This window comes from Grammomys surdaster, unplaced genomic scaffold, assembly GCF_004785775.1.
Source record: "Grammomys surdaster isolate TR1022 unplaced genomic scaffold, NIH_TR_1.0 164, whole genome shotgun sequence".
Classification (NCBI taxonomy): Eukaryota; Metazoa; Chordata; class Mammalia; order Rodentia; family Muridae; genus Grammomys; species Grammomys surdaster.
In genome coordinates, this window is record NW_021604612.1 from 2366761 (window position 1) to 2394323 (window position 27563).

At 52.5% G+C, this 27563-nt stretch overlaps 2 protein-coding genes across 4 annotated transcripts in view; one reads left to right on the forward strand and one right to left on the reverse strand.

Annotated features, from left to right (window-relative positions):
* Myo1h (myosin IH) overlaps window positions 1-20320 on the forward strand; it is a 50936-nt gene extending 30616 nt beyond the window's left edge. Inside the window, exons 14-30 of the mRNA XM_028765408.1 lie at window positions 2829-2875; window positions 4612-4692; window positions 5707-5812; window positions 7069-7186; window positions 9112-9225; window positions 11297-11373; window positions 12519-12587; window positions 14085-14169; window positions 15129-15288; window positions 16162-16245; window positions 16836-16929; window positions 17064-17119; window positions 17803-17938; window positions 18369-18439; window positions 18569-18666; window positions 19439-19538; window positions 20297-20320. Of these exons, the coding sequence (XP_028621241.1) occupies window positions 2829-2875; window positions 4612-4692; window positions 5707-5812; window positions 7069-7186; window positions 9112-9225; window positions 11297-11373; window positions 12519-12587; window positions 14085-14169; window positions 15129-15288; window positions 16162-16245; window positions 16836-16929; window positions 17064-17119; window positions 17803-17938; window positions 18369-18439; window positions 18569-18666; window positions 19439-19538; window positions 20297-20320 (1520 nt within the window). The remainder of the gene's footprint in view (window positions 1-2828; window positions 2876-4611; window positions 4693-5706; window positions 5813-7068; window positions 7187-9111; window positions 9226-11296; window positions 11374-12518; window positions 12588-14084; window positions 14170-15128; window positions 15289-16161; window positions 16246-16835; window positions 16930-17063; window positions 17120-17802; window positions 17939-18368; window positions 18440-18568; window positions 18667-19438; window positions 19539-20296) is intronic.
* A 533-nt stretch (window positions 20321-20853) lies between these two features.
* Window positions 20854-27563, reverse strand: part of Kctd10 (potassium channel tetramerization domain containing 10) — a 19125-nt gene continuing 12415 nt past the window's right edge. For 2 of the 3 annotated variants that reach the window (XM_028765473.1, XM_028765475.1), the window contains exons 4-7: window positions 26365-26454; window positions 25888-25940; window positions 24674-24869; window positions 20854-23133 (exon numbers count right to left, since the gene is read on the reverse strand). In XM_028765473.1, coding sequence (XP_028621306.1) covers window positions 22909-23133; window positions 24674-24869; window positions 25888-25940; window positions 26365-26454 — 564 coding nt within the window. In that variant the 3' untranslated portion in view covers window positions 20854-22908. The remainder of the gene's footprint in view (window positions 23134-24673; window positions 24870-25887; window positions 25941-26364; window positions 26455-27563) is intronic. The other variant, XM_028765474.1, reaches the window with a different exon arrangement.

Consider the following 27563-nt stretch of genomic DNA (forward strand, 5'->3'; position numbering starts at 1 on the left):
TCTGATTTCCCTCGTCAGCGTAAGGTTTCAAGCTTCCCCCGTGGTGCCATCCGTCTTCATTGTCCAGTAATACTCCTTTCTCTGGGTAAGCTTCTCTGTGTAAGCAGTTCAGTAGCCACTCGGGGTGCTTCTCCTTCTAGCCATGGTGAAAACCGATACTTGGAATACGCCTGCATATTCCCCTCCCCCACAGTACCAGCGACTGCATCTGGGGCCATGCATGCATGAAAGGTTTTAGAATTTAGGGACAGTCTCACTAAGTTGCCCAGGCTGGCTTTGAACTTGCCATCTTCTTACTTCAGCTTTCTGAGTAGCGGGGATGACCAGGTCGCTTTAATTTTCCTGGGTGGATAAAGAGGAAGGGGGTAACTGGGTCCCATGGAAGTCCCTGCGTAGTGTTTCCAGGAGCCTTCTGACTGCTTTGGTCTTAATTTTTTCTCATCCTCCCCAGCACCCACAATGCACTGCTAGCAGCCTTCTGGGCATGTGTGGAGACCTGCCCTGTGGTTCTCCTGGTAGCTAGTGATGCCAAATGCTCTGTGTCCTGGCCAGTCATTTGTATATCTTCCTTGGAGAAATACCTATTGAGATACTTTGCCCATTAAAAAATTATTGTTGAAGCCGGGCTGTGGTGGCGCACCCCTTTAATCCCAGCACTCGGGAGGCAGAGGCAGGCAGATTTCTGAGTTCGAGGCCAGCCTGGTCTACCGAGTGAGTTCCAGGACAGCCAGGGCTACACAGAGAAACCCTGTCTCGAAAAACCAAAAAAAAAAAAAAAAATTATTGTTGAATCATGAGAGTTCTTTATATATTATGGACACTAGACCTTTGTCAGATATAGAATTTGCTAGTATCTCCCCCAGTTCTGAGAACTGACATTTTGAGAGACAAGATCTTTTAGGTTTAGACTCCATGTTAGCCAGGTTATTCCCCAACAAATCTGTACCCCCGGGTTATAAGCCTGCCCCTGACACCTCGATTTCTAACCACTACCAACTGGGAAAGCAGAAGTTAAGTTTATGGTTTGGCTCCTAGCACCAGCCAACTATGTTAAAGGCCATAACGGTCCCCCAGTCAGATGTGTGCCAGGTTAGATACCCCCTTCTTGTCTCTATAAATGCTTGCCTGAATCCACTCCTCGGTGGACTTTTGGGGTTCACAAAAGCTTCCTAGCATAACACTTTCTTTTTATTGATGGGTATCTTTCAAAGCACCAGAAAGAATCTTTTTATTATTTTGTCTTTTTTTTTTTTTTTTTTTCAGAGCTGAGGACCGAACCCAGGGCCTTGCGCTTGCTAGGCAAGCGCTCTACCACTGAGCTAAATCCCCAACCCCAGAAAGAATCTTTTTAAAGTAACAGAATACATTTTAAGGGTTCCCCCCCCCTTTAAATGCAAAGCAGTGCAGAGCACTTTTAAAAAAGAAGAATAGATCGGCTTTCTGTTGAGATGATTCTGATTCGGTTTATATTTCGAGGCTAGCCTGGTCTACAGAGCCAGTTGCAGGCCAGTCAGAACCGCATGGCAGGACCTTGTCTCGACTAAGCAACAAAACCAGAAAAGCACCAGAGAGTGGGAAAGGACACCAGGGGGATTTGTTTGCCTTTGTCAGTAGGGCTGAAAGTCACATGGTCTCAGCTCGCTTCCTGGGGTTCAGCGCCTCCCACTATCTCTATGGGTCACAGTCATTACTACTGGGTCACACTGAATCAAGGCCACACATCATACAACAGCCTGCTGTAAACTTCCCTCTGAGGACCTGGCTCTCAGCCTGGGAAGTTGTCCCCTAGAGTACCTGGCACTTTAGAGTTATACAGGGAGGGTGTTCACCCAGAACGTCTGACTCTCTCTTGGGGTACACAGGGAAAGTGTTCCCCGTGAGGTCTGGCTCTGTCTGATGTGGATCGTTGCAGAAAGAGTGTCTTTCTAGTGTGAGTGGAGGCCGGGGTGTTTCCCCCAGCGCAGCTCACAGCTCTCTGCCAGGATCCAGCCCATCTCAGTATTGCAAAGGCTGGGAAACCCTGTGCAACCTCTGACATCACCAGGGGTCTTAGTTATGGTTTTACTGCTGTGAATAGACTCCATGACCAAAGCAACTCTTTTGTTTGGTTGGTTGGTTGGTTGGTTTGGTTTTTGAGACAGGGTTTCTCTGTATAGCCCTGGCTGTCCGGGAACTCACTCTGTAGACCAGGCTGGTCTGGAACTCAGAAATCCGCCTGCCTCTGCTTCCCAAGTGCTGGGATTAAAGAGGTGCGCCACCACCGCCCGGCAAAGGCAACTCTTAGAAGGACAACATTTAATTGGGGCTGGCTTACAGGTTCAGAGGTTCAGTCCATTTTCATCAAGGCAGGAGCATGGCAGCATCCAGGCAGGCATGGTGCAAGAGGAACTGAAAGTTCTACATCTTCATCTGAAGGAGACTACTGGCTTCCAGGCAGCTAGGATGAGGGTCTTGAAGCCCATGCCCACAGTGACATACCTACTCCAACAAGGCCACACCTACTCCAATGAGGCCACACCCACTCCAACGCCACACCTCCTCCAACAAGGTCACACCCACCTCAACAAGGCCACAGCTCCTCCAACAAGGTCACACCCACTCCATCAAGGCCACACCTACTCCAATGAGGCCACACCCACTCCAACAACACCACACCTCCTCCAACAAGGTCACACCTCCTCCAACAAGGTCACACCCACTCCAACAAGGCCACGCCCTCTAATAGTGCCACTCTCTGGGCTGAGCATATACAAACCACCGCATCAGGATATGTCTTAGCTATTAGTCAGTGTGGGATTTCATTGATTGAGACTTTATTTTTGAAACAGGATTCTTGGAGAAAAACAATGATCTGCTTTATAGACACCTGAAGGAGGTAAGTCTGAATCTTCACCCCCACATGTTGCTAACGGTGAGGCAAAAGTGGACGTTGGCTTTGGGTTTTCTGGAACTTTCTTGTCCGTGGATTATGTCCTCAACTGGGACTACAGGCAGCCTATAATCCTCTCTAGCACCCAGGAGGTAGCCGCAAGAGGGCCAGGGGTTTGAAGCTGTCCCTCAGCTACACATCAGTTTGCAGCCACGAACCGCATGAGGTCCTAATTGGGAAAAACAACAGAATTTCCTGTTTTAAAGCTGACTGAGATTTTATTAGATAAATACGAGGACTTATTTTATATGTCTCAATTTGATTAAATTAAGGACTTCTCCCAGAGGTGGTGGCACATACACCTGTAAACCCAGTGTTTGAGAGAGGAAAATGGGAGGATGTTGAGTTTCAGGCCAGCCTTGGCTAGCTAATGCAAGTGTCTAAAAGAAAAACGTAAAATGAAGATTAGAAGAGGAGGAAGATGGTGGTGATGGAGTCGTGGACTGGAGCTGGGGTTGAGCATATGCAAGGCACCAAGTGTGATTTATAAGTAAGAGTAAAGGCTGGAGAGATGGCTCAGTGGTTAAGAGCACTGACTGCTCTTCCAAAGGTCCTGAGTTCAAATCCCAGCAACCACATGGTGGCTCACAACCATCTGTAATGGGATCCGATGCCCTCTTCTAGTGTGTCTGAAAATAGCTACAGAGTATTCATACTGTACATAAAATATACATAATATATATTAATAAAGATATATTAATATGTATAAATATATATGATATATGTCATATATCATATATAAGTAATATATAATATGTATAATAAATAAATCTTTTTAAAAGGCCATATATATATATATATATATATATATATATATATATATATCTTCATCTGAAGGCTGCCAGCAAAATACTAACTTCCAGGTAGTTAGGATGAAGGTCTTCAAGCCCACACCCACAGTGACACACCCACTCCAACAAGGCCACACCTCCTCCAGCAAGGCCACACCTCCTCCAGCAAGGCCACACCTCCTCCAGCAAGGCCACACCTCCTCCAGCAAGGCCACACCTCCTCAAACAAGGTCTCCAACAAGGCAAAATATGTATATGCATATATATAAGATATATATGCACACACACACACACATATATATAAACAAGAATAAAAAGGGGTACATTTTCCTTATAGTAGATTATTTTCAGAGATTAATGAAGCAGGACCGGCTAATACAGAGTCTTGGCTTCACTGCACCATGTCTGTCTCCTGAGAGCGGACATCTGCCGGGTTCTGAGTCCCCCCGCTAGTGGCTGAGCTAGGCTGTGTGTTCTCCGTTCCCTTCCCCTGCATAGCAGGGCACGGCACCTTGCACGCTGGCTCTCCGGCCTTCTTAGGACTGATTGTTCATAGATTGTCTTACTCCCCAGCACTAAGGTGGGCTGGAGACAACTCTTGCTTAATCACGTTACAGAAAACTAGACGCCTCCTCAAGCACCCAAGGCAGAGGCCGTGGCATTTGGTCCTGTGCTCTTTGGCAGTGCTGGGTGTGGAACCCAGGGTCTCACTACAGGAGAAAACAATCTACGGCTCTAGCCCCTCATTCCCCATGTCGTTCTTTGTGTCTCTTCCTACTCCCCTGTGGTGGGGAGTATCTATTTTATCCATTGAGCAGGCGGCTCTGTGTTCCCTGATGGCCTCTAGGATTCAGGACAGCAGCGAGTTCAGTGTGGCCTCTCTTCACGCAGGTGCTGTGCAGCTCCAAGAATAGCATCCTGAGGGAATGTTTCCTGGTGGCGGAGCTTGAAAATCGGAGGCGACCACCCACGGTGGGTGAGAGAGAGCTGCTGGTGTGAATTTAGTGAGGGAACAAACATCATAGGGTAACAGTGACTACTCTCTCCTCTCACAGAAAACTACAAAAAGCATGTGTAAACTTTGTATCAATTCACTCCTTTTCAGACATTAACCAAACCAGAGCAGACAGCTGTACTAGGTGTGGGGGTGTAGGGGTGTAGGGTGGGGGTTCCTTGCCCTTAAGGGGTTATAGTCTCGGAGCTAAAGGATGTGAGGAAATACTGTCAAATAGAGTTGGACCTAGGGACAGTGGGCTGGACCCAGTGGTGGCCTTGCTCCTTAAGATGCTGGGCCTGTGTGAGCCAGCTTTCCCGCCCTGTGACAAAATCTTTGAGGAAAAAAGCCTTAAACGTTGATTTCGTTTCTGGTTGTGGGAGGCACAGAGCACCGCAGCAGAGAAGGTGTGTGGAGAGATTGGGGGTAAATCCAGCTTTCAAAGTGAAGTACTTCTTCCCAGGAGGCCCCACCTTTTAAAGAGCCCATCAACCCCCACACCAGTAGGCTCTGACTCTGCTGATGACGTCAGAGCCCTCCGCTCACTGTAAAAGCTGCTGCACTGGGGACCACGGATTCAGGGCATGGGCCTTTGAAGTACACCTCAGGACTCAGTCATAATACTGTGGCTGCGCTCCTGAGCCAAGAGTCTGGCTGATGCTGAGCGGGAAACCTAGCGTCTTTGCACACGGCGCTCTCCCCAGCAACAGCCCCAGCCTCTGTCTACACGCTTCTCCGTGTTTCGTCCCACTCTCTTTTAGTTAGGAAAATCTTCATGTGCCTGAGAAGCCGATGACCCCAAAGCACTGGGACCTGGCCTTCCCAAAACAGGCCATTTCCAGCCTCCAGGCCTTGGGCAAAACAGGAATAAGCAGAATTCTGGCCTGGGGTTGGCGGTTTGGGGGATGGAGGCAACTGTGCCTGTGCTGTGTTCTGTCTTCAGAGTTCAGCAGGAAGCAGGGGTCTTCTCAATGTGTCCTCTCACCGCATAGGTTGGGACTCAGTTTAAGAACAGCCTGAGCAGCCTCCTGGAAATTCTCATCTCCAAGGAGCCTTCCTACATCCGCTGCATCAAGCCCAATGAGAGGAAGGAACCCAGTGAGTTACCCACCCACTGAGCCCTGAGCTCGGGATGGGGGAAGCAAAGCAGCGTGGCCATGGTCAAGAACTCCAAACCCACCACAGCCTTCTCCTTGGACAGGAGCTCTTTCCCTTCTCAAACAATAGGGGGCTGGGATATGGCTCAGTGGGTGAGGCGCTTGCTTTGCAAGCATGAGAATCTGAGTTCGAATCCCTAGAACCCACATAAAGCCAGACATAGTAATCTGTGCTCCTAACACAAGTGGTCCCATGGAGAGGTGAGAGACAGAGACGGAATCCCTGGTTAGCTGGTGGCTAACCTGGTGTGCTAGTACACCTCAGAAAACAACAGGAGATCCTATCTGAAGCAAGATGGAAAGTGAGGACTAAGACTTGAGGTTGTACTCTTACACACACACACACACACACACACACACACACACACACACACGTGTGCATGCACACACACTAAAAAGTAAACTTATAGAGAAGGGCTGGCCATGATTAATCTCAGGAGGTTGGGGAGGGGCGGAGTCAGGAGGCAGCCATGTTGGGAGGGGTGGGGTCAGGAGGCAGAGCCAGGTTGGGGAGGGGCGGAGTCAGGAGGAAGACAGACTGGGGGCGGGGTCAGCAGGTGGAGCCAGGTTGAGGAGGGATGGGGTCAGGAGGCAGAGCCAGGTTGAAGAGGGGTGGGAGCTGGCTTGTGCGCAGGAGCAGGCTAGACACACACACACACACACACACACACACACAAAGAGAGAGAGAGAAAAGAACACTAGACGCTAGACTTATTAAGAGGGACGCCTTTGATGCTCTGGAGGACGCTCTGCTCAGAGCCTAGAGATGCCAGGCAGGTGTCCAAGTTAACAGGAATCAAAGTGACAGATGACAGGAGAGTTCCTTACAACTGTAAGCAATCTCCCCTAAATCTGTGTGACTCGGCCACTTTCTAAAAACTCTTCTTCCACGACCCAGGCAGGTGGCATACTAGAGAAGAGGGTGACAGGGCCTGGAGCCGTGTCTTCCCTGGGGAGGTAGCAACAGTAAGCCCTTCCGCCAATTGTTGCTTCCTGAGAGTCCCAGCCACATCAGCGGACCTTGGGACTGTTTATACGGAGAAACGAGAATTCCCTACCAAATCCTTCTACCTAAGAAAGACAGCCGAAGCTTAGTAACAGGTTCCCGTGGCTTGGCGGAGCCTGGAGCAGCCCAGAGCCTCGATTTAAACGGAGCCGAGGGAGCGTTTCCGGTCACTCTCTTCTATTTCTCCAAAGGCAGATTTGATGACTTCCTCATCAGCCATCAGATCAAGTATCTGGGGCTAATGGAGCACCTGCGTGTGCGGCGGGCTGGCTTCGCCTACAGGCGCAAGTACGAGCATTTCCTGCAAAGGTGAGTTGCGTCTGTCGAGCCCCAGTCCTTTAAGCTGGTCTCTGGGAGACAGTGTGGTCCATAGGGTGGCATTCTCTAGGGAGCTATGATTAGATCCAAATTGCAAGGGCCGTGAGAACAGAACACACTAACATTGGTTTTCCTGCAAAACCAGGACCCTTTCTGCTGAGTTCACTTAACTCAGCTTCCTGCAGTACTCAGAGCCGCCGCCAAGGGGGCGCACTGCCCATCCAGACCCCTAAGGGTTAGTGCCTCTGTCCTGGGCTATGAAGAGCATTGGGCAAAAGAGTGGCCGTGTCCTGAAGGCACTGGCTTTGAAACCCCAGACGGGTCAGAATTCTCCCCGGGCCTCACGGATGTGACCTATCCCTTTACTCACAGCAGGGATTAAAGCGTCCGGTGTTTATAAAGGTTTAATGCCACACCCACAGCAGCTTCTTTGGGGACGGGGCGGCACCTGGCCGCTCTACAACGATGGCAGGGCGTTCTTGGGTGAGCATCGGAAAGTGGCCATCTTCATACATCAAGATGGCTGTCTCGGACCATTATGAGGCTTCCTTTTGAGTTTAAGCATGGTAGGGACCACAGAGCATTTTTCATTGCCCTTTCCCTGTGGTTCTGGGGAAACCCTCCACTGCCTGCTGTCTACCTGCCGTTGATGCTGTCCGTATCTGGTTTTCTTAACCTGGCATCAAGTGAGGATCTTGGGAGGCCACGGTTATCCCTCATCTTATGTCTTAGGTCGATCCCCACTGCACCCCAGATGCCCCCTTCTCCCTGCTGGTATTCTGAGTGCCTCCTGGGCCCCCCTATGGGCAGGGTATGCTTCCTTGTCCTAAGGCAGTTCATTTTCTGGTGGGAGGGATGTGTGACTGAGTGTAGGGAAGTCCGTGGAAGACAGGAGCATGTCAGGCTAGAGGATGACTTTAGAGGGACTCCCGAAGGTATGCGCTGGGACCCGATAAAGCCAACACCAGAGCCAACGTTACTCTGAAAGAAATATTTTTTCCAGCTGGGTGTGGAAATTCACAACTTTAATTCCAGCACCCAGAAGGGGAAAGGCAGGCAGATCTCTGTGAGTCTGAAGCTAGCCTGGTCTATATACCAAGCTCTGACCCTGTCTCAAAAAAAAAAAAAAAGTCTCAGAAATGTTTGAGATCCTGTCTGGGGGTGGGGGGTGGAATATGGGAGAGGCTTGGAGGAGGAGATAGCTTAGGGGAGAAAATGTTTGAGGCACAAGTGTGAGGACCAGAGTTCTCATCCCCAGCATGTACTCACATAAATGCTAGGCGGGTCTAACAGCCAGCGTGTAACCCCAGCACTCAGGAGTCAGATGGGATTCCCATGCCAACGGGCTCCCTAGACTCGCCAACTCAGCAGACTGAGTTCAGTGAGGGCCCCTGCCTCGGTGAACAGTGAGGAGCAGCTGAGAAAGACACCCAGCATCCGCCTTACACACACACACACCCACACACCCACCCATACACACACATACACACAGAGCACATGGGTACACATCCCTCATGTCTAGACACATGTAAACATGCTCCGACATGCATGCATGCATGCACACATGCTCACATGAAACCAAGCATGTCACTTTTCCTCCCCATGCTTGAGCACATCTGTTGCCTGGCTGGCTGCCCCACGTTGGGCCGTCATAGACAGTACTGCATGTGGCTCTGTGGACACGGGATGCAGCTCTCGGCTACACACCTAGGAGAGTGAGTCACTCGGCTCACTGTGCGGCAAGGGCTCGGCTGTGTGAGCCCCTGTCTCTCATCCCCTTTCTTGCCCTGTATTTGCTGAGGTGACTGTACCTTGGCTGATACACTTCAAGGGGATCCAGGAGGTCTCCAGGGGTGTGTGGAGGGCAGTGTAGGGTGTCCTGGTGGCTTCTCTATGTCCTTCTCCATTCCTGACAGGTACAAGTCACTGTGCCCAGACACCTGGCCGCACTGGCGTGGACCCCCAGGAGAGGGCGTCGAGCGGCTGGTCAAGTATATTGGCTACCAACCTCAGGACTACAAGTTAGGAAAGTAAGTGGCCTGGAAACCCCAAACTGTCACAGCTCATGCTTATGTGCCAATCCGTGTGGAGCCCATGTGTTCAGACTTTGACATGGAGGTACAGTGTTGTCATCTGCAAAGTTCTCACTGAGATCTGCTCAATTGAATTGGGAGATAAAAGAAACTCAAAGTCCTCATTCTCGGGCTGGAGAGGTGGCTCAGATGTTAAGAGCACCGGCTGCTCTTCCAGAGGACCTGAGTTCAATTCCCAGCAACCACATGGTGGCTCACAACCATCTGTAATGGGATCCGATGCCCTCTCCTGGTGTGAGGACAGCTACAGTGTGCTCATACACCTTAAATAAATAAATACATCTTTAAAAAAGAAATCCTTATTCTCAGGTGCTATGGCTGCCAGACCAGGAGTTGGGCATGAGGATACTACCTCGTTGGAGACATAGTTTGCAAGCCAATGAATTCTTCTACTCACTAAGTTAAAATGTAGCTGAGTATGTTACAAGGAGAAGCATGGTCCGAAGCCAGGTGTTCTAAGGCTGGCCCCATGGTTAGGCAGAGCCTCTGCCTACAAAATGAAGAGGGGCCCAAGATGGAGCGCTGCCTGTGCTGGCCTAGTGTCTCTCACTGCTCAAATGAGCACAGCACCACCCAGAATGCTGGCTTCACCTTGCTTCATCCTTGGTATCTCATAATGGTATTCTAGAACATCGGGTTCCACTGAGAGGGAGTGGTATCCTGGAGCAGAGAGCTTTTCTGTGAGTGGAATGCTTTCAGGTACTCAGTCGGATGAGCCAGGATGGCTTTCTGTACTGTGAGGGTCACAAGGCATGGCTGCCTCATGTTAAGGCCACATGAGGAGCAGTTCACAGACAGCAGGGTCTGCCTGCTTCAGGGGTTCCTGCTTCCAGATCTACCAGTGAGCTACCTGTCAGTTATGGTCTGCACAGCTGGCCTCTCTCTTCCAGCTTCATTCATCCATCCTCATCCCCGAGAGGGCTACACGAATCTGTCCTCATTCTGTTGTTGCCTAAGCTCTGGGAATGGGCTGTGCTACCAGCCCCACCCAACTTCCCTTAAACCCAAGAATAAAAGACACACACACAGAGTCTTTCCTTTTCAACTTGCCTTTGGATACAATTGCTGGGCGCTACTATGTCACACCTGGAAAAGCGTGCCCTTAATAATATTCTTATTTCTGCTCCTCCCACCTGCCCTAAACTTTAGTTGCTAAGATACATCTAGTCCCTGCTAAACATCCCTGACAACTCTTACCTATAGGAGCAGCCACAGGCCCCTGCTCTACCCAAGACTTCATGTTTGGTCAATTTTACTCCATCAGAAGCCTGGCAAACTCTCCTCACCTTCCCTGCATCTATCTCTTTTTTCTTCAGGGACCTGGAAGTCCCGCCTATTCCTTCCGCCCAGCAATTGGCCCATGGCTTTCTTTACTGACAGATCAAGAACCAACTGGGGAACAGGACCTTAGCATCAGAACTGCCCATACATTCTATAGCCCCGGACTTGGCATCCCAGGGCATGGTATGCTGCTGGCCCCCTCAGCAGCTGCTCTGGGAAGTCTCCAGCACAAGGTGCTGTGTAGTTGGCACAGGCGAGGCCCCATATTACCCTGCCTGAATGCCCAGAAGCGTAACTGCGAGCAACTTCAGGTTGCACAGCAGATCTGTGGGGCTGTGTAATAAGTCACAGGAGCAGTAATGCATTCTCTCACAGCCCAGTGTCCAGGATAAAGGCATAGGCAGGCCAGGCTCTGTCTGAAGGTCGTCAGCCAACTCCTGAAGCTCTTCCGGCAGCTCCTGGCCTTCCTTGGCTGGTAGAATCACTCTTGCCTGCTAGCGTCCCACAACCTAGCTCTTAAGAGGATGCTGGACTGGATTTACTCTAACCTACTGTCTTCCTTCTACCATACTCTAAGCACATCTGCAGACAGCCACCTCTCCCTCCACCCCTCCCCCAAAGGTCACATTCTAAAGTTCTGGCTGGACATGCATTGGGGGTGGGACACTACTCAGCCATCATAGGTGGCAGCCGACCAGTCGATAATTGTGTTTCTTTTTGCTTCTAGAACCAAAATATTCATTCGCTTCCCCAGGACCCTGTTTGCTACTGAAGATGCCTTTGAATTCAGTAAACATCAACTAGGTATGATATTCTTTTTGTCCCAGTTTCAAGAGCTATGAACACATTTAGCCAGGGAGAAGGAAAGAAAAGCCTTAAACATGGCTGCCTGATGTGTCAGAAGGTATCACTTAAGAACCAGGGATAAAGAAACAGGACTATGAGATTATGAGGGGACACCTCTGACCTGATGGGCTCCGAGGGCAGATGTGGACATCACGTGTCTGCACGTCTCATTCTGTGCCAGCACCCTCACGTACGCTGAAGAGTAAAGTCACGGGGGACCTCAGTACAGGCTTCACCACTTCTTGCCCATGTCTGATGACAACAGGTGTGCCTTCAAACCCACAGCCAGGGTGTGTTTGTGAATGCAAGTGACAGGGTTGGATTGGGGCAGGACAGGGTGGGGGACCAGGTACTTCTTTAACTGCAGATCTAAGGGGTCCTTGCTCTCTGCCTTGTACACTGACAGTCGTGTTCCCAGAACAAGCTTGTGAATGGTCACAGCTGCTCCATTCAGGGGAGCTGAGACACAGAGGCTCTGTGAGGCTATTGAGAACCATAGCTGATCAGTAGCAGAGCCGGGGGCTTGAACTTGGACCTGTCCGGTTTCAAGGTCTGACAGTTGTACATGCTAGGCACGCTCTCTGCCACTGAGTTACCTCTCCAGCAGCAGGCTCCCATGGCCACCCACCTGGCTGAACTGCAGGAACTGGCTTATTAGGCTTGGGGTAGGGGGGAGGGGAGGAGGTTAGGTCCGCATGAACATGGCCTCTGGTCCTCAGTCACTATGTGGAGGGGGTGATGAAGGCCAGAGCTGTGGGGTGTTTTGGGGTTCACGCCGCTCAGTGTTGGTGGCATGAGACATCTCCATGTGAGCCTGATGCCCATGTCCTTCCTTGCCTTGTGGATGGGTTGTGAGGATGAGCTGTGAACTGAGCACCAAACAGTGAGCCTCTTCCTCACCCCGTGGAAGGCAAGAGAACCGCAGGGCGTCTGGGAGCCAGGTCTAATGGAAGCAGCTGTTCCAGTCTCTCCAACACTCTTAGCTCCCGAGAATGGTTCCACTGCAGGCTCTCGGGGGCCCACTCCGGAGGTCAGTCCTGCTTCTGGTAATCACGATCAAAGGCCTAGAAGCCAGTTCACCAAAACTTTCATTTTATTTTAAGTGTCAAGAATCCAGGCCACATACAAAGGCTGCCTAGGAAGAAGGGAATACGTGAGGAAGAGGCAAGCAGGTAAGGGCTGTGTGACGAGCCTTTCCCCTGTCCATCCTTCCTTACACCTTTGTCTGGGGCTGCCTCGGGCCTGGTTCTGGGAACGCAGTGCCTAGGCCGGTCCTATGCACAAGTTTTACACGCCCACATGTAAATAAGGTATGTGTGTCCGTTAGCACACACGCTCATGTGTGCTTGTGCAAGCTGGAGGCCGATGCTGGGCATCTTCTCTCTCTCTTCTCTGAGACAGGGGGATGACTGACTTCACCAGAATGGCTAGCAAGTCCTAGAGATCCTTCTGCCTCTACTGTCCCCTAGCCCTGGGATCGTAAGCATAATCCATACCCAGCTTTTTTGGGGGGAGGGAGTACTGGGGATTCAAACTTAGGTCCTTGTGCTTGCAGAGTGAAGCACTTTACTACTGAGCCATCTCACCAGTCCATAAGAGGATTTCTTGAAAGTTTTACATATCACTTAACTCCTCTGGAGTCATATTTTCAAGCAATGCTCCGACCCCACATTTCTTAGACCTTTTCTTGAATTTCATTCTTACTACATTTTTCTTTAGTTTTACCATCTATGGATGTCACTAAACAGCCTAGTTTGGCAGCCGTTGGTATTTTGTGGCTAGTTCTGTTTTCTGAATTGTTTTTGAAATTCAACCAGGACCTATTTGCCTCTTTTTTTTTTTTTTTTGAGACAGGGTTTCTCTGTGTAGCCCTGGCTGTCCTGGAACTCACTCTGGAGACCAGGCTGGCCTCGAACTCAGAAATCCGCCTGCCTCTGCCTCCCAAGTGCTGGGATTAAAGGCGTGCGCCACCACTGCCCGGCTATTTGCCTCTTTTCAAAGCTGTATACTATTCCTTTAGGACAGAGATTTAGGGAGCATTTCTAATCTGTGGGTCTTACAGTCTCCGAAGTTACTCAACTCTGCCGCTGCTGCCTCAGGATTGCTTTAGGCAATATGTAAAAGAATGGATGTAACTGGGTTGATATCAAACTTTATTATATAAACAGGCAGCTGCTCTTCCGACCACAGTCTGCCAGCCCCGGGCTCTGAGTGCTGGAATGTGTGATTTCCAATTGCCTGCTCTCCAAAAGAAACACTGCTGTTCTGGGGGAAGAAAATGCATTCTGAAAACCCAAAGAGACAGACAGACAGACAGGCAAGACAGGCAGACAGACAGGCAGACAGACAGACACATACACACAAAACATGGAGACAAGCAGGAGCTAATTTTTCATGTTGCTGTTTATGAATCTCCATCTTTGAATGTGGCAACTGAAAGTCAGCACTGGAGGGCCTCAGCAGGGCCCCTCCTGTAACTCTGAGCTTCTGCAAAGGTTCCCAGCCTCTGCTGTCAGTACATGCAGGCTTTGAGTTGCAGGTATGGCATGCACCCCTCGCTTGCAACCCTCTGGGACCAGTGGAGCCCTCTAGTGGGCTGACATGTGCAGAGTGGGAAAGCCCACTGTGTGAATGTTCTGCCTTCTAATGGCAGCAGTGGACTCTTCCAGCCACCAAGTTAGAAGCCCACTGGCGTGGAGTCCTGGCTCGGAAGGAGATCAAGAGGAGGAAGTGGGCGGTGCAGATCATACGCAGGTAAGGTCTCAGCACCCCGGGCCCGGCGTACTGCAGTATGGTCATGGGCCTGGTGGGGTTTTTGTGGTTGTTTTTTAAGGGGCAGGAATGAGTTATGTGTGTGAGTGTGTGCAAGTGTACGTGCCTACGCAAATGGGTGTGGGTGCATTCCAGAGAGGCGCTGGCGCTCTGGGGCTGGAGTTAGTTGTTTGTGAGCTGCCTGCCGGGGGAGCTCCGATCTGAAGGAACTTCAGTCCTCCTGACTGAGAGCAAAGGCACCAAGCCATCTCTCTCGCTGTGGTCTTGGTTTATACAGAAAAGCTCTGCTCTCAGAGCGTGCTGGGAACTCAGCTGTCTCTCTGCTCTGGATCCCACCTGTTAGGTCTCAGTGTCACTGACTGCTCTTAGCTCCCTCAGTCACGTGACTTCCAGAGCCAGGCGGCGAGAGTGAGCGAGTCTCATAAGTGGTCATCAGACAGGATACTGTGGGGACTGACTGCAGGCAATCTGGAGGCACAGGCCACTGAGGCCAGCTGTCACTGATTCCCCCCCCCCCCAGGGGACATGAGCCCAGCTGTGTAGCCAGCCAGCCTTCCTCTTCAGAGGAAGCTGAAGCCTGGCTTTTATGTAATGCTGCTTACTTTTAAAATAAAGGTTTATTTAGTATATGGATGAGTACAGTGTAGCTGTCTTCGGACACATCAGAATCCAACCCATTACAGATGGTTGTGAGCCACCATGTAGTTGCTGGGAATTGAACTCAGGACCTCTGGAAGAGCAGCCAGTGGTCCTAACCACTGAGCCATCTTTCCAGCTTCATGCTGCTCATTTATAAATTGCCAACCAACTCAAGCTAGTTCAAAGAGAAAGCAGTGTGGGTGGAACACAGCACACTGCTGGGGCAGGTGTGGTGGGGTGGCCGCATTACGGGTCCCCGGCCTGTGTGCCTGTGTAAACCCTCCTGTCACTTTCCTTTCTAGATTCGTCAAGGGTTTCATCAACCGTGACAAACCCCTTTGTCCTGACAACGAGGAGTTCGTCGTGCTTGTGAGGAAGAACTACATCCTGAATCTCCGCTACCATGTGCCGAAGAACGTGCTGGACAAGAGCTGGCTGAGACCTCCGGGCATCCTGGAAAATGTAAGTCTGAACTGGGATGCTGATGTTACAGGTGGCGTGGGCACCGGTAGCCGACAGGGCTGCTTTTCTAAGTCTTTATTTGCAAGTGTGTGTCAGAAGGAATGGCGTACCTCAGCATCCGTCAGCAGGGGTTATAAACCCAACAGACACCTGCTTAGACAGAGCCTTTTCAAAATACAGGTTGTTACTACGTAACCCAGGCTGGCCTTGGATTTGTAAACTTTGGGCCCCAGCATCCCAAGCCCTGAGATTGCAGATATGTGAGAGTGCTCTGGATAGGTTCCAACCACGACGTAGCAGTCTTGAAGCTAAGTGACTGCCGTGATTTCCACAAAGAATGTTCTAGAACAGTGGTTCTCAACCTTCCTGATGCTGTGACCCTTTTGTGCAGCTCATGTTGTGGTGATTCTGAACTATAAAAATTATTTCGTTGCTACTTCGTAGCTGTAGTTTTGCTACTGTTATGAACCATATGTAAATATCTGATAAGCAGGATATCTGATAGGTGACCCCTGTGAAAGGGGTCATTTGACTCCCAAAGGGGTCACAGCCCAAAGCCCACAGCTTGAGAACTATTCTATGGTGGTAGCTACTGCAAGATTCCTGGGCTCCACTGAAGCCCTACTGTGTAAGATGCCGAGTCTCCTTTCTACAGCCCCCCCCACCACCACCCATAGTGGCTCTAATCATACCCAAGTTGGCAAAACCTCCTTCAGCAGTGCTGACCTGCTGGAGGGACTGGGCTCACGGTCTTGAATGTAAGCTGCTGCTGTCTCACTTGATTGGATACCATGTCCTAAAGAGCTGCCATGTGGGGTGTCGCAGCCCAAGGCAGGGAGTGGGGGAGTGAGAGAGGAGTTGTTCTCCACACAGGCTTCCAATCTGCTCAGGAGGATGTGCGTGAGGAACCTGGTTCGGAAGTACTGCCGTGGGATCTCAGCCGAGAGGAAAGCCATGGTAGGACAGATGTGTGGCATCTGCACGGTGGCAGGGGACCAGACTATTAGCACTAAGTCGACTTTACCGGCTACCGAGGAGCTACCGAGGAGCTGAGGGTTACACTATTCCCATGACTCGTGGAGCAGCAGAGGAACTTCAGCAGCTCCCATCAGCGTCCCTATGTTACCATGACAACAGACTGGGGTGGGGGGGCTGTAGTTCGAGAGGCAGGATTCCCTGCGCTAGAGGACACTTACCTGTAGGGTTTTCTGTGAAGGGCTGCAGACTCCATCTTTGAGGCTTTCTAGGCTGTATGCTATGACAAGAAGCCAGACAGGTAAAAGTGAACACCACAGCTGTGTCCCAGTAAAGCTTTATTTATAAACACAAGCAGCAGGCACCAGGCTGCCTCTGGGCTGGAGTTACAGAGCTGACTTAGGAGAGGTGGTCCTTGAAGCTCTGAAACCTCCACCCTGGGAGGAATAAGGAACCCTCAAAGTGTCAGTCCCCTCTCTACCAGTGTAAGCCATAGTGTAGCTCGTTGCGTAAGCTCCTGTCTGAACTTCCCAGGGCCGCCTGCTGGATGCTCTGACCTGTTGTTGTTACAGATGCAGCAGAAGGTGGTCACGAGCGAGATATTCCGGGGGAGGAAGGAAGGCTATGCAGAGAGCTTAAACCAGCCGTTTGCCAGCAGCCGGCTGGGTGAGCGTGCTTTCTGGGAGGGCTGGGGACCCTCTCCTCAGCTGAGCCTCAGGGGAAGGAGCACAGACCCAGCCCGCAGCAGGCCTTCCTCAGAAGGCTGGTGGTGACTCCCGCTGTTCTGGTTCCCTCCCTAGATGAAGGCAAGATAAATCCCAAAGTGCTTCAAGTGCTCGGCAGTGAGAAAATCCAGGTACGGCCTCCACCAAGACCCTTATTATGTCTGAGGCCAGGGCGTGTTTTCCCCATGAGTGTCTGGAAGTGCTGCTTAAACACAGGGTACAGCTACGTTCATTAGGGCTTTCCCCCCATCCTAATGCACTCTGGGCATTAACCAACATTACCAAGTAGTGTTTGCCAACAGAAGCCTACTGCCTACTGTCTTCTGTCTGTCATCCCCAAACAATCTTGGTTTGTTTCCCTATGAAACTGTAGCCAGGACCTTTAGCATGAGACCCCATGTTGGTGGGGAGCACTGAACTGATGACCTCAGTCCTGACCATGGTCTCTCAACAGTGGCCAGGAGGAGGTCACTGCTTCCGATCCTACGTGGCTTGTGGGGTAACTGAGGGCTGAGTGAGGGGATCTTGCTCATGTATGTGCTTGGTGGCCACTGTCACTTGCCTGGTTCTGGAGAAAACCAGCAGGAGAGCCTAAGAGAACCATGTACGCTCTCCTCTCTGCTGGCCTCTCAGTGCAGCCCTGGGAGGCTGGAGCCTTGGCCTGTTTCCTCAAGGGGCCGAGTAGGAAGGCAGAGCCCAGGACGGAACTCTTCCAGATCCAGGGTGACTCCGCTAAAGCTGAGTTAGAAAGGCTCTGTCCCCGGCCCTTGGGTGAGGCGGCCTTCCCCTCCTGGTGACACTAGCCGCCTTGCAGTATGGTGTCCCGGTCATCAAGTATGACAGGAAAGGCTTTAAGGCGCGGCAGCGGCAGCTCCTCCTCACGCTGAGGTCGGCATACGTGGTGGAACTTTCCAAAATCAAGCAGAAGATAGAGTACTCGGCCCTGAGAGGTGAGTGAGTGCTGGGCAGTCTCGATGGGTCCCCCCCCCCCTTCTCTCTCCCTCCCTCCCTCTCCCCCTCCCCCGCCTCTCTGAGATGGGTCACGCACTGAGCCTTGGAGCTCAGTTGGATGTACCTCCCTGGCCCACCCCAGCCTAATGCTGGGCTACAGATGTGCACAGTATATCTCACTTCTGTGTGGGTGCTAGGTACCCAAACTCAGCCATCTCCACAGGCCTCATTTTGTTTTTCTTTTTCCTCCCAAGACAGGGTTTCTTTGTGTAGCCCTGGCTGCCCTGTAGACCAGGCTAGCCTTGAAATAGCAAATTCGCCTGCCTCTGCTTCCTGAGTGCTAGGATTAAAGGCTTGGGCTATCACCACCCAACCCCCCCCCCCCCCCTTTTTTTTTTAAACTAATGCCAGACTCTGGATCTGTCTTAGGTGTCTCCATCAGCAGCCTTAGTGATGGAATCCTGGTCATTCACGTCTCACCAGCGGACAAACAGCAAAAGGTAACTATACCTTCCGGCCTCCCCCAATGGTTTTGGCAACAGCAGCTCGCTTTCCTGAGCTGAACGCTGCAGAACCTCTGCATTCAAACCACTCATCTGGAACTCACTGTCACCCCTCTCTCTCCACAGGGGGATATCATCCTGCAGTGTGAACACATATTTGAGGCAGCCACTAAGCTCGCCATGCTGGTTAAGAAGGAGCATGTCGTCCGTGTCGTCCAGGGAAGGTAGGGGCTTATCCACTGTGACAGGGCTGCTGGCGTGAGTCCCACCTGCCTCCTGCACAAAGGGAGTCCTTCAGTAGGGACTGGGAGGTGCCAGAGACTGCCGCACTGTGCCTCTGTAGTGAAGAGCACTCCTGTCTCCATCCCAATCTTGGGCACAGGGAACATCTGTCACCATCTCCTTCCTCAGTTTTCAAAGGGGGTGCTGACGTTCTGTGTGCCCAGAGGGTGCGGGTCTGCCACCGCTGTGGCGGGTTGGCAGCGGTACTGGTGCTTCAGCAGAAGGGCTGGTTTCTTTAGGGGGTGAGAGAATCGGCTGAGGCAGAGAACTCAATCCTCTCAGTGACGGTGGAGCAGCCCCTTAGTGTTCTATTCCCACGCAAGGCAAGCAAGCTCGGGCTACCCAGTGTTCCCGAGGCGCAAGGCTGCCAAGGGAGACTGTGAGGACTCCTGCTCTCTGCCCCTGACGGGTGAATTCACAGGTAGGGTAGAGAGCCGGTGGGGACTCTTAAAAGTGCATCTATTCTGATGGAGCCCGGAGGATGGGCTCCTGGGGTGGCTGTGAGCAGGAACAGGGCAGGCCGCTCTTATAAACACATCACATGGCCCTTTAGAGAGCCAGACTGCTGGACTGAGACTACAGAGGCCCCACTTGTGAGGGCAGCCTTCTGATGATAGCCAACAGTGAAACAAAGCGGGATGGCTTCCCGAGGAAGGGAGTTTCTCTTGCAGACTAAAGGGGGTGTCAGTAACCCATCACTCGATGCCTTTTAAGCCTACAGTTCCACGTCGGCCCTGGGAGAGAAGGCACGATAGTTTTTGAGGCTGGAGAGGAAGACCAAGTCTATAAGGATAAAAACGGACACTTAAGAGTGGTGAGTGGCTGCCTGCGGGAAGTGTGAGCCAAAACTGACCGTCCCCTGCAGTCCCGACGGGTACTCTGGAAGCGAGCCACAAAATGGTACTTGAAAGACAGGCGGGTGGGTGTCACCAACCAGAGGGTCACAGGAGATGGTTGTCATTCTCAAGAGCCCAGCTGTCTGTCTGCTGGCTCATAAAGGCTCTGCCTTGTGCTCAGGACCCAGCCAAGATGAAAAGGTCCGAGTCTAAGGAGGTTCAGATCTGAACCTGCTGCCTCGTGTGTGTACCCGCCAGTCAGAAGGTCTCCTCACCGTCCTCGCTTGGTCGCAGCAGGGTGAGGATGTGTCCTGCCAAGCTGCAAGGAAGTGAACGTGCAAAGCAGACGGGGGTGGAAACCATGAAATGTTATCTTCTGTATACATTTAGTTTATATAACTTATCTATATGTAAAACAGGTTTGCAGGTATAAATAGTTCACAAGTGCCTTTTGCAGCATAGTTACCCTCCGTCCCCTCAGGGACAAGTAAAAGAAAGTGGTTACTTTGAATGAGAAGTAGGTGATCTTTTAGTGCTGTGAGGAGCTGCCTGGACTCTGTGGCCACCCAGTCCATCATCCCCCATGCCTATCCAAGGCAGAAGATGTTGACGGGTCGGTCTCTCTGTACCACTTTCTAACCTGGCTGCTCCCTTAGGAGGTAGAGGGGATCCCGGTGGTAGCTGCTTCCTCCAGGGCAGATGGTTGGGCTCTAAAGCCAGGTGCTCCTCTCCCCAGGTGTCAGCAGGGAAGAAGACCTGACAGAGGATGGCCTTGCCCTCCACAGTCACTATTTCTGCTCCAGCTGAGGCAAGCACTGAACCAGCACGGACCTGCTCCAGTTACCCGTGCTCAAGGCCAGTGTAGCGGCTCCTGGAGAACGGCTGCATCAAGGAGCCTGTGCTATGGCAAAGCCAGGTCTCTCTCGGGTGGCACTGCATCCAAACGCTTCCTGGGAGCCAACCTAGAGTCATCCCCTGTCCCTAGTAGAACCCAATTTAGGTGCACACAAGGAGTCATTTTAGGGTGGGTGGCAGGTTCTGTACCTCTGACAAGCTGCCGAGACACAGGAGTAAAGGCGATCTCGTCAAGATGCACAATGTGAACTCTGCTGTACATGACACATGCTGCCAGGGACTGGGCTAGGCTCCCGGATTCCCGACCCCAATCCTTCAGAAGCCCCTCCCTCCCTCAGCTTCCGCTGAGTGCTTAAGCGCTAGAGAGAATGACCAACTCTGAGGTAGGATGTGGTAGTCATGACTGAGCCAGGCGTCTCGGAAAGACCAGCCACGGTGTGAGTAGAAGCAGAGTGGAGTTTATTTGACACGTGTCTACAGATGCTCGTACAGAGTGAGCACCTGTAAAACTCAGCAGAGGCAGGAAGGTGCTTCCGTGACCAGGGGCTGTGGGTGGAGCCCGCTAACCCACACGCACTCTGGGGAGCCCTGAGCAGCAGGTATGGCCCCTGAATGGGATCTCGACCTCCAGGGAGGTCAAGCAGCCCATCTTCCACAGCAGGCGACAGGAAGCTCTGTGGAGCCTGCCAGGGGTGCGGACCCCACAAACATTGAACTTGGTTACCATGAACAAAGAGCTATTCTGATTTATTTTCATCGTGAGCCCTTAGCGTGCAGTAAAAAAAGTTCACTCTTTACACCAGCGACACGCTAGATGAACTAGAAGTGCCGACTACTGCCTTCACTCCCGTGTTTGGAACCGGGAAGCAGAGCTTTGGAGACCGACGCTGGGTCAGGCCCTAACTGGACTCAGCTGCCAGCGGGATCAGGCACCATGGAATGGTCGCTTGGTCTGTTCCCATCGCTGGGAGCTGAAGTACAAAGCTACAGGCACAAGGTTTGAGGCTAGAGGAAGGTAGAGAGAGCTGCCAAAACAGGACCCGGAAGGCCAGAGGCCAAGGCAAGTCAGATTGTGCCGCTAAGTCATTCTGCACAGGAACATTTAAACAGTGTATACATGGCTTGTCCATTCCTATAGAAAACACCAGGACATTCAGTTTAACTTCCTAGAAAAGGTGAACCCACCAGGCAGGGCTGACGTTTAACAAACAGTATAAAAACTTAGGAAACGTGATTTGTAAGCTCCCTTTCTTGGCTCTTAATACAAAAGTTTACCCCACACCGTTATGTACAAAGCATCTCCCCCGCACATGGTTCCTCGATCCAGTCGGGACTGTTTGAATATTTCTAAGAGGCTTTGCTGTCAGATACAAGAAGAAGGTACACAACTGCCACGTACAAAGTGAGCCGTACAAACCATCGCAAAACAGCAACTGTAAAATGTGTCAGACATCACCCACTTAATACCTTTGGTCTAAAAATAGCCACACATCCTTTATCAAGCAGCCACCCCACCCCGCCGCCCTCACCTAACCCTGGTGAGTTTCCTCAACCACCCTTCAGTCACGACTCCTCTGCACAGCACAGACTAGAGGTAACTGGGGTCTGTCCCGAGCGCCTGCGCCCTTCAGTCTCACGTCCCCACCAACAGTCACACACATCCCCGGAATCACAAACAAGATCCAAAGGTATCTGCACGCCCCCTCTATTCTGGACAGACACAAAACCTGCAGGGTTGCAGCAGGGAAACCGCCTGAGTCAGGCTGCGAACTCAGTGGTGTCTTGACCTGGAGCCAGTGTCTTCTGCCAAACGGTTCCTAACCACAGGGCAAGGCACCCCCTTGAGAAAAGAAGCCATGCAGAGACAAGTAGACCCTTAAAGCAGCAATGGCTGCAGCTTCCTGGGTCTGCTCCCTGGCCTGGCAGTGTGCCTGCCACACCAAGGGACCAGGGAGAGGCTCGAAGCACATTTCATCCCCCTTCCACTGCTGACCAGGGAGCTGTAGTACAAAACCCGCACACAGAGCCGACTCCCAGGAAAGCAATAGCGCCGCCTGCTCAGAGCACACGGGCCAGGGCTCAAGGACACCTGGGTGGCTGGCTGCCAACTACACAGTCCCCGAGCTGCCACAGTAAGCCCTTAAGGGAGTGTCACCTAAGAAGCCCTAGTAGGTAGTCAACACCCACAAAAATAAATACTGCAACAAAGGTTCTCACAAACACGCCAAACTCATTCATACTTTTCCTCCGAGAGCCCAGAAAGGCCGGCTCCAGGCTCTCACGAGGGGTGGGGCCCTCAGACACAGCGTGTTCAGAAGGGGTGCACATCTGGGTCAACACAGAAGCAATCCACTTTGTCAAGAAATATCAAAATAATCATCTGGCTTGTTACAAAAGTGTCTCAGACTCCAGGGGAGGTGGGAGCCGCCCAAAGCCTGCCCAGGGTCTGAGGGGGCGGGGCAGGAGCGGGCGGAGGGCAGGCTGCTGGCCTGCTCACTGGTGGAGGTGGGCCCGGTCATCTGGGCGCTTGATGTGGATCCTCCGCACTCGCTCGATCCGCTCCCGCTCCCGCTCCTCGTCCTCGTCCAGGTGATGAGAGCGTCCAGCGGCCCCGCCCGTGGCCTCCAGGAGTGCATTGTCAGGTCCTCGGCCATCCTGGGCCTCATACAGCAAGATATTCAGGGTCTCCTCATAAATGCGGGCTTCAGGGAACTCAACCTGTGCCCCCACAAAATACAGGGCAGAAGGTTAGCAGGCTGGACAGGGCCACCACCTCAGCCTGCATTCTCAGCAGGGCCTCAGGCTGCCCAGCTCCTATGCTGACAATGCAGTCCCGGGTCCACAGTGCAGCCCCATGCTTGCAAGCAGAGCCTGTCCTCAGGTGACATCTTCCTTAGGGCAGGGGTGGGGAGTCAGGGGATGGAGGTGAGGGCTGTGGTCGGAGCGGGTGGGAGAATGAAAGGCAGGGGAGCTGGCGGCCACCTGGGAAGAAGCAAAGTCCCAGCTTTCTGGGCAGGTGTGATGAGTGAGCCCAGGACAGTGAAGGTCTTGGGCAGTGATGGCAGAGGGCCTCAGAAGCTGTCCCTGAGTCCCTGGACTTACTCCAGGGGCAGGATCTGCTCCTAAACTCACACAGACCGGCAGTGGGACAGTCACCACCCAGACAGACAGCAGGGGTGAGAGGCCGAAGCTAGAACAGTCACAAGAGCATCAATCCCAAGGCTGGGTAGCATTTGTGACCCACATCCCAATGGCAACAGCCAGACACCCCAAAACAACACATCAGAAGCAGTGAGATGGCCCAGAGGGGAACACATCAGAGGCAGTGAGATGGCCCAGAGGGGAACACATCAGAGGCAGTGAGATGGCCCAGAGGGGAACACATCAGAGGCAGTGAGATGGCCCAGAGAGGAACACATCAGAGGCAGTGAGATGGCCCAGAGGGGAACACATCAGAGGCAGTGAGATGGCCCAGAGGGGAAAGGTGCCAAGCCCGACAACCCAAGTTTAGTTCCAATGTTCTGTCAGCTCCAGGATCCCATGGAACCCACATCTCCCAAAGCCTCAGGGGTGAGAGCAACCCCATCAAGTGACTGAGGGCCTACACACAGGGGACTAGAACCTTGGCAATCTGCTTGTGGCAAAATTAATGTCCATTTCTCTTAAGGTGAGAGAGAAATGACAGAATATGCAGCAAGGGGAGAGCGGGAAAGAGAGAAGCCACCCAAGTCCAAGAAGGGTGGGCAAGCAAGCCCAGAGAGGTGTGATTCTGACAGCAGACTGGGCTCTGGCTCCCAACTCCAGGGAATCGGATACACCGGCACTCACGTGCAGAGACCACCCGCAGACATACACACCTACACATCATAATTCTAAAAAGCAATGGCGTGTAGGGCCTACATCAGACCAGACAGATCTGGGTCAGCAGAAGGGAGAGACAGGGGATAGCCAAAGGGAGTCAAGGGCCAGCTTTGGAAGGCAGCACAGGCCTCTGACCAGTGGGCTCTGATGAGGCCATGCTGGTGCAGAGTCCTGCCACCCGGAGCAGGGTGACCCAGCACCGGTGGTCAGAAAGAACTGAGATGCCAGAGGGAGAGGGCCCTGGCAGCGGGGCACCCAGGTGCAAGAGCAAACCTGAGTCTGGCCAGACTGCCCAGAGAGAGCCGGGAGCACGGCCCACTGTGCTCACCCAAGGTCAGCAGAACGGCCCCTTTCTCTGACCTCCACCCCTCCTTCTTGCCGTGAGCACGGCACTTACCTTGGTCTGCTTCTTCTCGGTGGCGTAGACAATGGAGGTGCAGCAGACCTCAGCGATCTTCCGGCCCTGGCCGTAGAAGGACCAGCAGCAGATCTCATCCCCGATGACATCCTTTATGAAGAGGACCCTCCCGTTAAAGCGCAGGGAGAGCTTGTCGAACAGTTCGATGTTCTTCAACATATTGTCGTCAGAATTGCTGCAGGAGAGCATCGTGGAGGGTGAGCACAGCTGCGACAGCCGCTGCCGTCCACCAGTGCTCCTGCAACGGGCGGAGCCCTCCCAGCTCCTTCTCTCTATCTCTACCTATAGTGAGCCCTGGAGAAAGGCACCGTAGTGCCTACTGCTCGAGAAAGGAAATGAAAGCCCAAAGACACTGTCCAAGTCCATAATGTACAGATGACAGAGCGGGGTCTCAGGGACAGCTGTGGCCCAAGGGCTGTGCCCCTAACCCATGGTTGCACATCTGCCCTACCTACACCTAAGAAGACCACCGACCACAGAGCTGCTGGGTGCAAGCTCCTGAGCCACCCTACCCTTTCCCTGCCAGGCCCCGTGAGGTGCATATGCCCAAGGAAGACTTGTTGACCCTTGGTCAGTCTGTGGGTTCTTGATGACCTTGTTATCTCTCTCCGTCCCTCAAGCTGCTCATTTACAGAGCGTGTTCTGAGAGCCAGAGGGCCCTCTAGAAACATCCACTGCCGTGGGTGCACTGCTCTAACAGCCCAGTCCCCGGAACTGAACCAGAGTCACAGGCCCAAGAAACAGAAGCACGGATGTCCACACAACCCTGAACAATGTTCACGGCTGCATTTATAATCGTCAGAAACCGCAAACAACCCAAGCACCCGTGCTGAGCGACAAAGCAGCGGTCGCCGTAAGGGCATGACTGATGGTACTCCAGGAAGCGCAGACCCTGCAAACCTTACAGTGAGGCAGTGAGGCAGGGATCAGTCACAGGATGCAGATCTTCTGTCACACGGCATGCTTGAACCAGGGAAACCCACAGACACACAGTGCAGGCTGGCAGCCTCCGGCGGCCGGGAAGATGAGGGACACCGCTCACTGGGTGTGGACCCGTACAACAGGAAACAGTGGCTTTTATGGCACGGGTGACCTCCACCCATCTCTAAGTTCCCCCTTGCTCCCCACCTCCCTACCCAGCTAAGGTGTGTTGCAGGCCGTGTGAAGGGACAGGCAAAGCCTGCTGCGCTTACCTGGTGTAGGAGTATTTGTTGTTGCTTCGGTTGTAGAGCAGTTTTACTGCTGGCTGTGTGGGAAAAAAAGAGGAGAGTGGGCACAGGCCAGCAGAGCTTACAAGAGGGCTGCTACATGTCCCAGGGGCAACAAGTGACATGGGGTTTGCCACTCAGAATGCCTGTTATCTCAAAACACAGGCACTGGGTACTGCCTCACCCCACCCTACCCCAAACACAGGTACACACAGACACCCCTTATATCCATGCCACAGACATCCCCAACATACACATATATTCCCCACACACACACTCCCACACTCATACACATAAGTACACACCGACACCCTCTAACCCCCACAGGTACAATGCAGACACCCCCACACGCATACACATAGGCCCACAGCCACTCACTCACATACACAGTACACACACACACACTCACACAGGTACACACAGACACCCACACCCTCACACACCGCCCCAGCCTTGGCACACCTTATTTGATGTCGCTATAAGCCTCTGTTCTTCCTTGGAGGATGTGATGACAGGAACTTTGCAGAAGGGTTCGTAAGTATCTTTGTTCTGCTGGAACAAAACATGCTTTCAGCCCAGGGGGTCTGCCTGGCCCAGGGCTGTCTAAGCTGGCCAGCCAGGAAGTCAGGCCCTGATGAGGAGGAAAGGAAGACACTTTGCACCTGTTAACTGGGAAGGTTTAGACTAGGGGAAGAATCCGGTCTTTGGGGCCGCAGTATGCTGGAATCCCCAGTAAACACCAGGATGGCACAGTTCTGTCTGCCTAGACTCCAAACCAAGCCCTCAACGTAGCAGGTGATCACAGGGGAGCTGCTCCAACCCCACTGCAGCACAGCAGGGGATGGGAAAGGAGAGAGAACAGTGATGTCAAGAACACAAAAGGAGTCAAAGGCAAGCAGACTCCAGCTGAGTAGAGGAAAGAGGCAGAGACAAAGCCTGTGTGACAGAGGAAAGACGCCCAGACACTAGAGCCCACCCCTCCCCAAGCAGGAGAAAGGTCTGCACGCCTCCGTGAGAGGCAGAGCAGACAGATATGTGTCACTCTTCTGAACACCTCGCAAGTGCCCCAGCCTGCTCAGCCCCACATGGATGGCATCTAGCCACGCTTACACCCCAGACAGAAAAAGTATAGGCCTCACAACTCCTCATCCTCCTGCCTCTGCCTTCTGAGTGCCTGAGTTCCAGGCCTGGAGGACCCTTTACAGGGTAATATCTTCCCCCACGAGGCTTCCAGTGAAAAAGTCAGTCTATCATCCAACCATGAAGGCCCCAAAGACAAGGCATCCTGGCCCCACAGATGTAGCTTTTTCTTAGGCTGAAACAGAAGCCAAGGATCACCCAGTTCTGCATAAGAAGTTTCTTAAATGACATCTGAACCAACACAAAGTGAAAACGCAAGGGACCGTCTCTCAGGGAACAGACGGAACACTCGGGGTGGTGTTCGGGCAGCCCAGGAGAAGGACAGGACGAGGAGGCAAGTTCTACAGGCTGAACCTCTCAGATCTATAGACAGGGAGCTGAGGACCCACCACCACATGAAGGTGACACAGGATCTTGGGCTACATCTGGACAGTGCAGCTTGGGGCTGGCCCGCCTAGCTGTGAACCTGGGGCCCCAGCAGGGTAGGTAAGTACTCAGAGGGGGCGGGGCTCCAGCAGGGT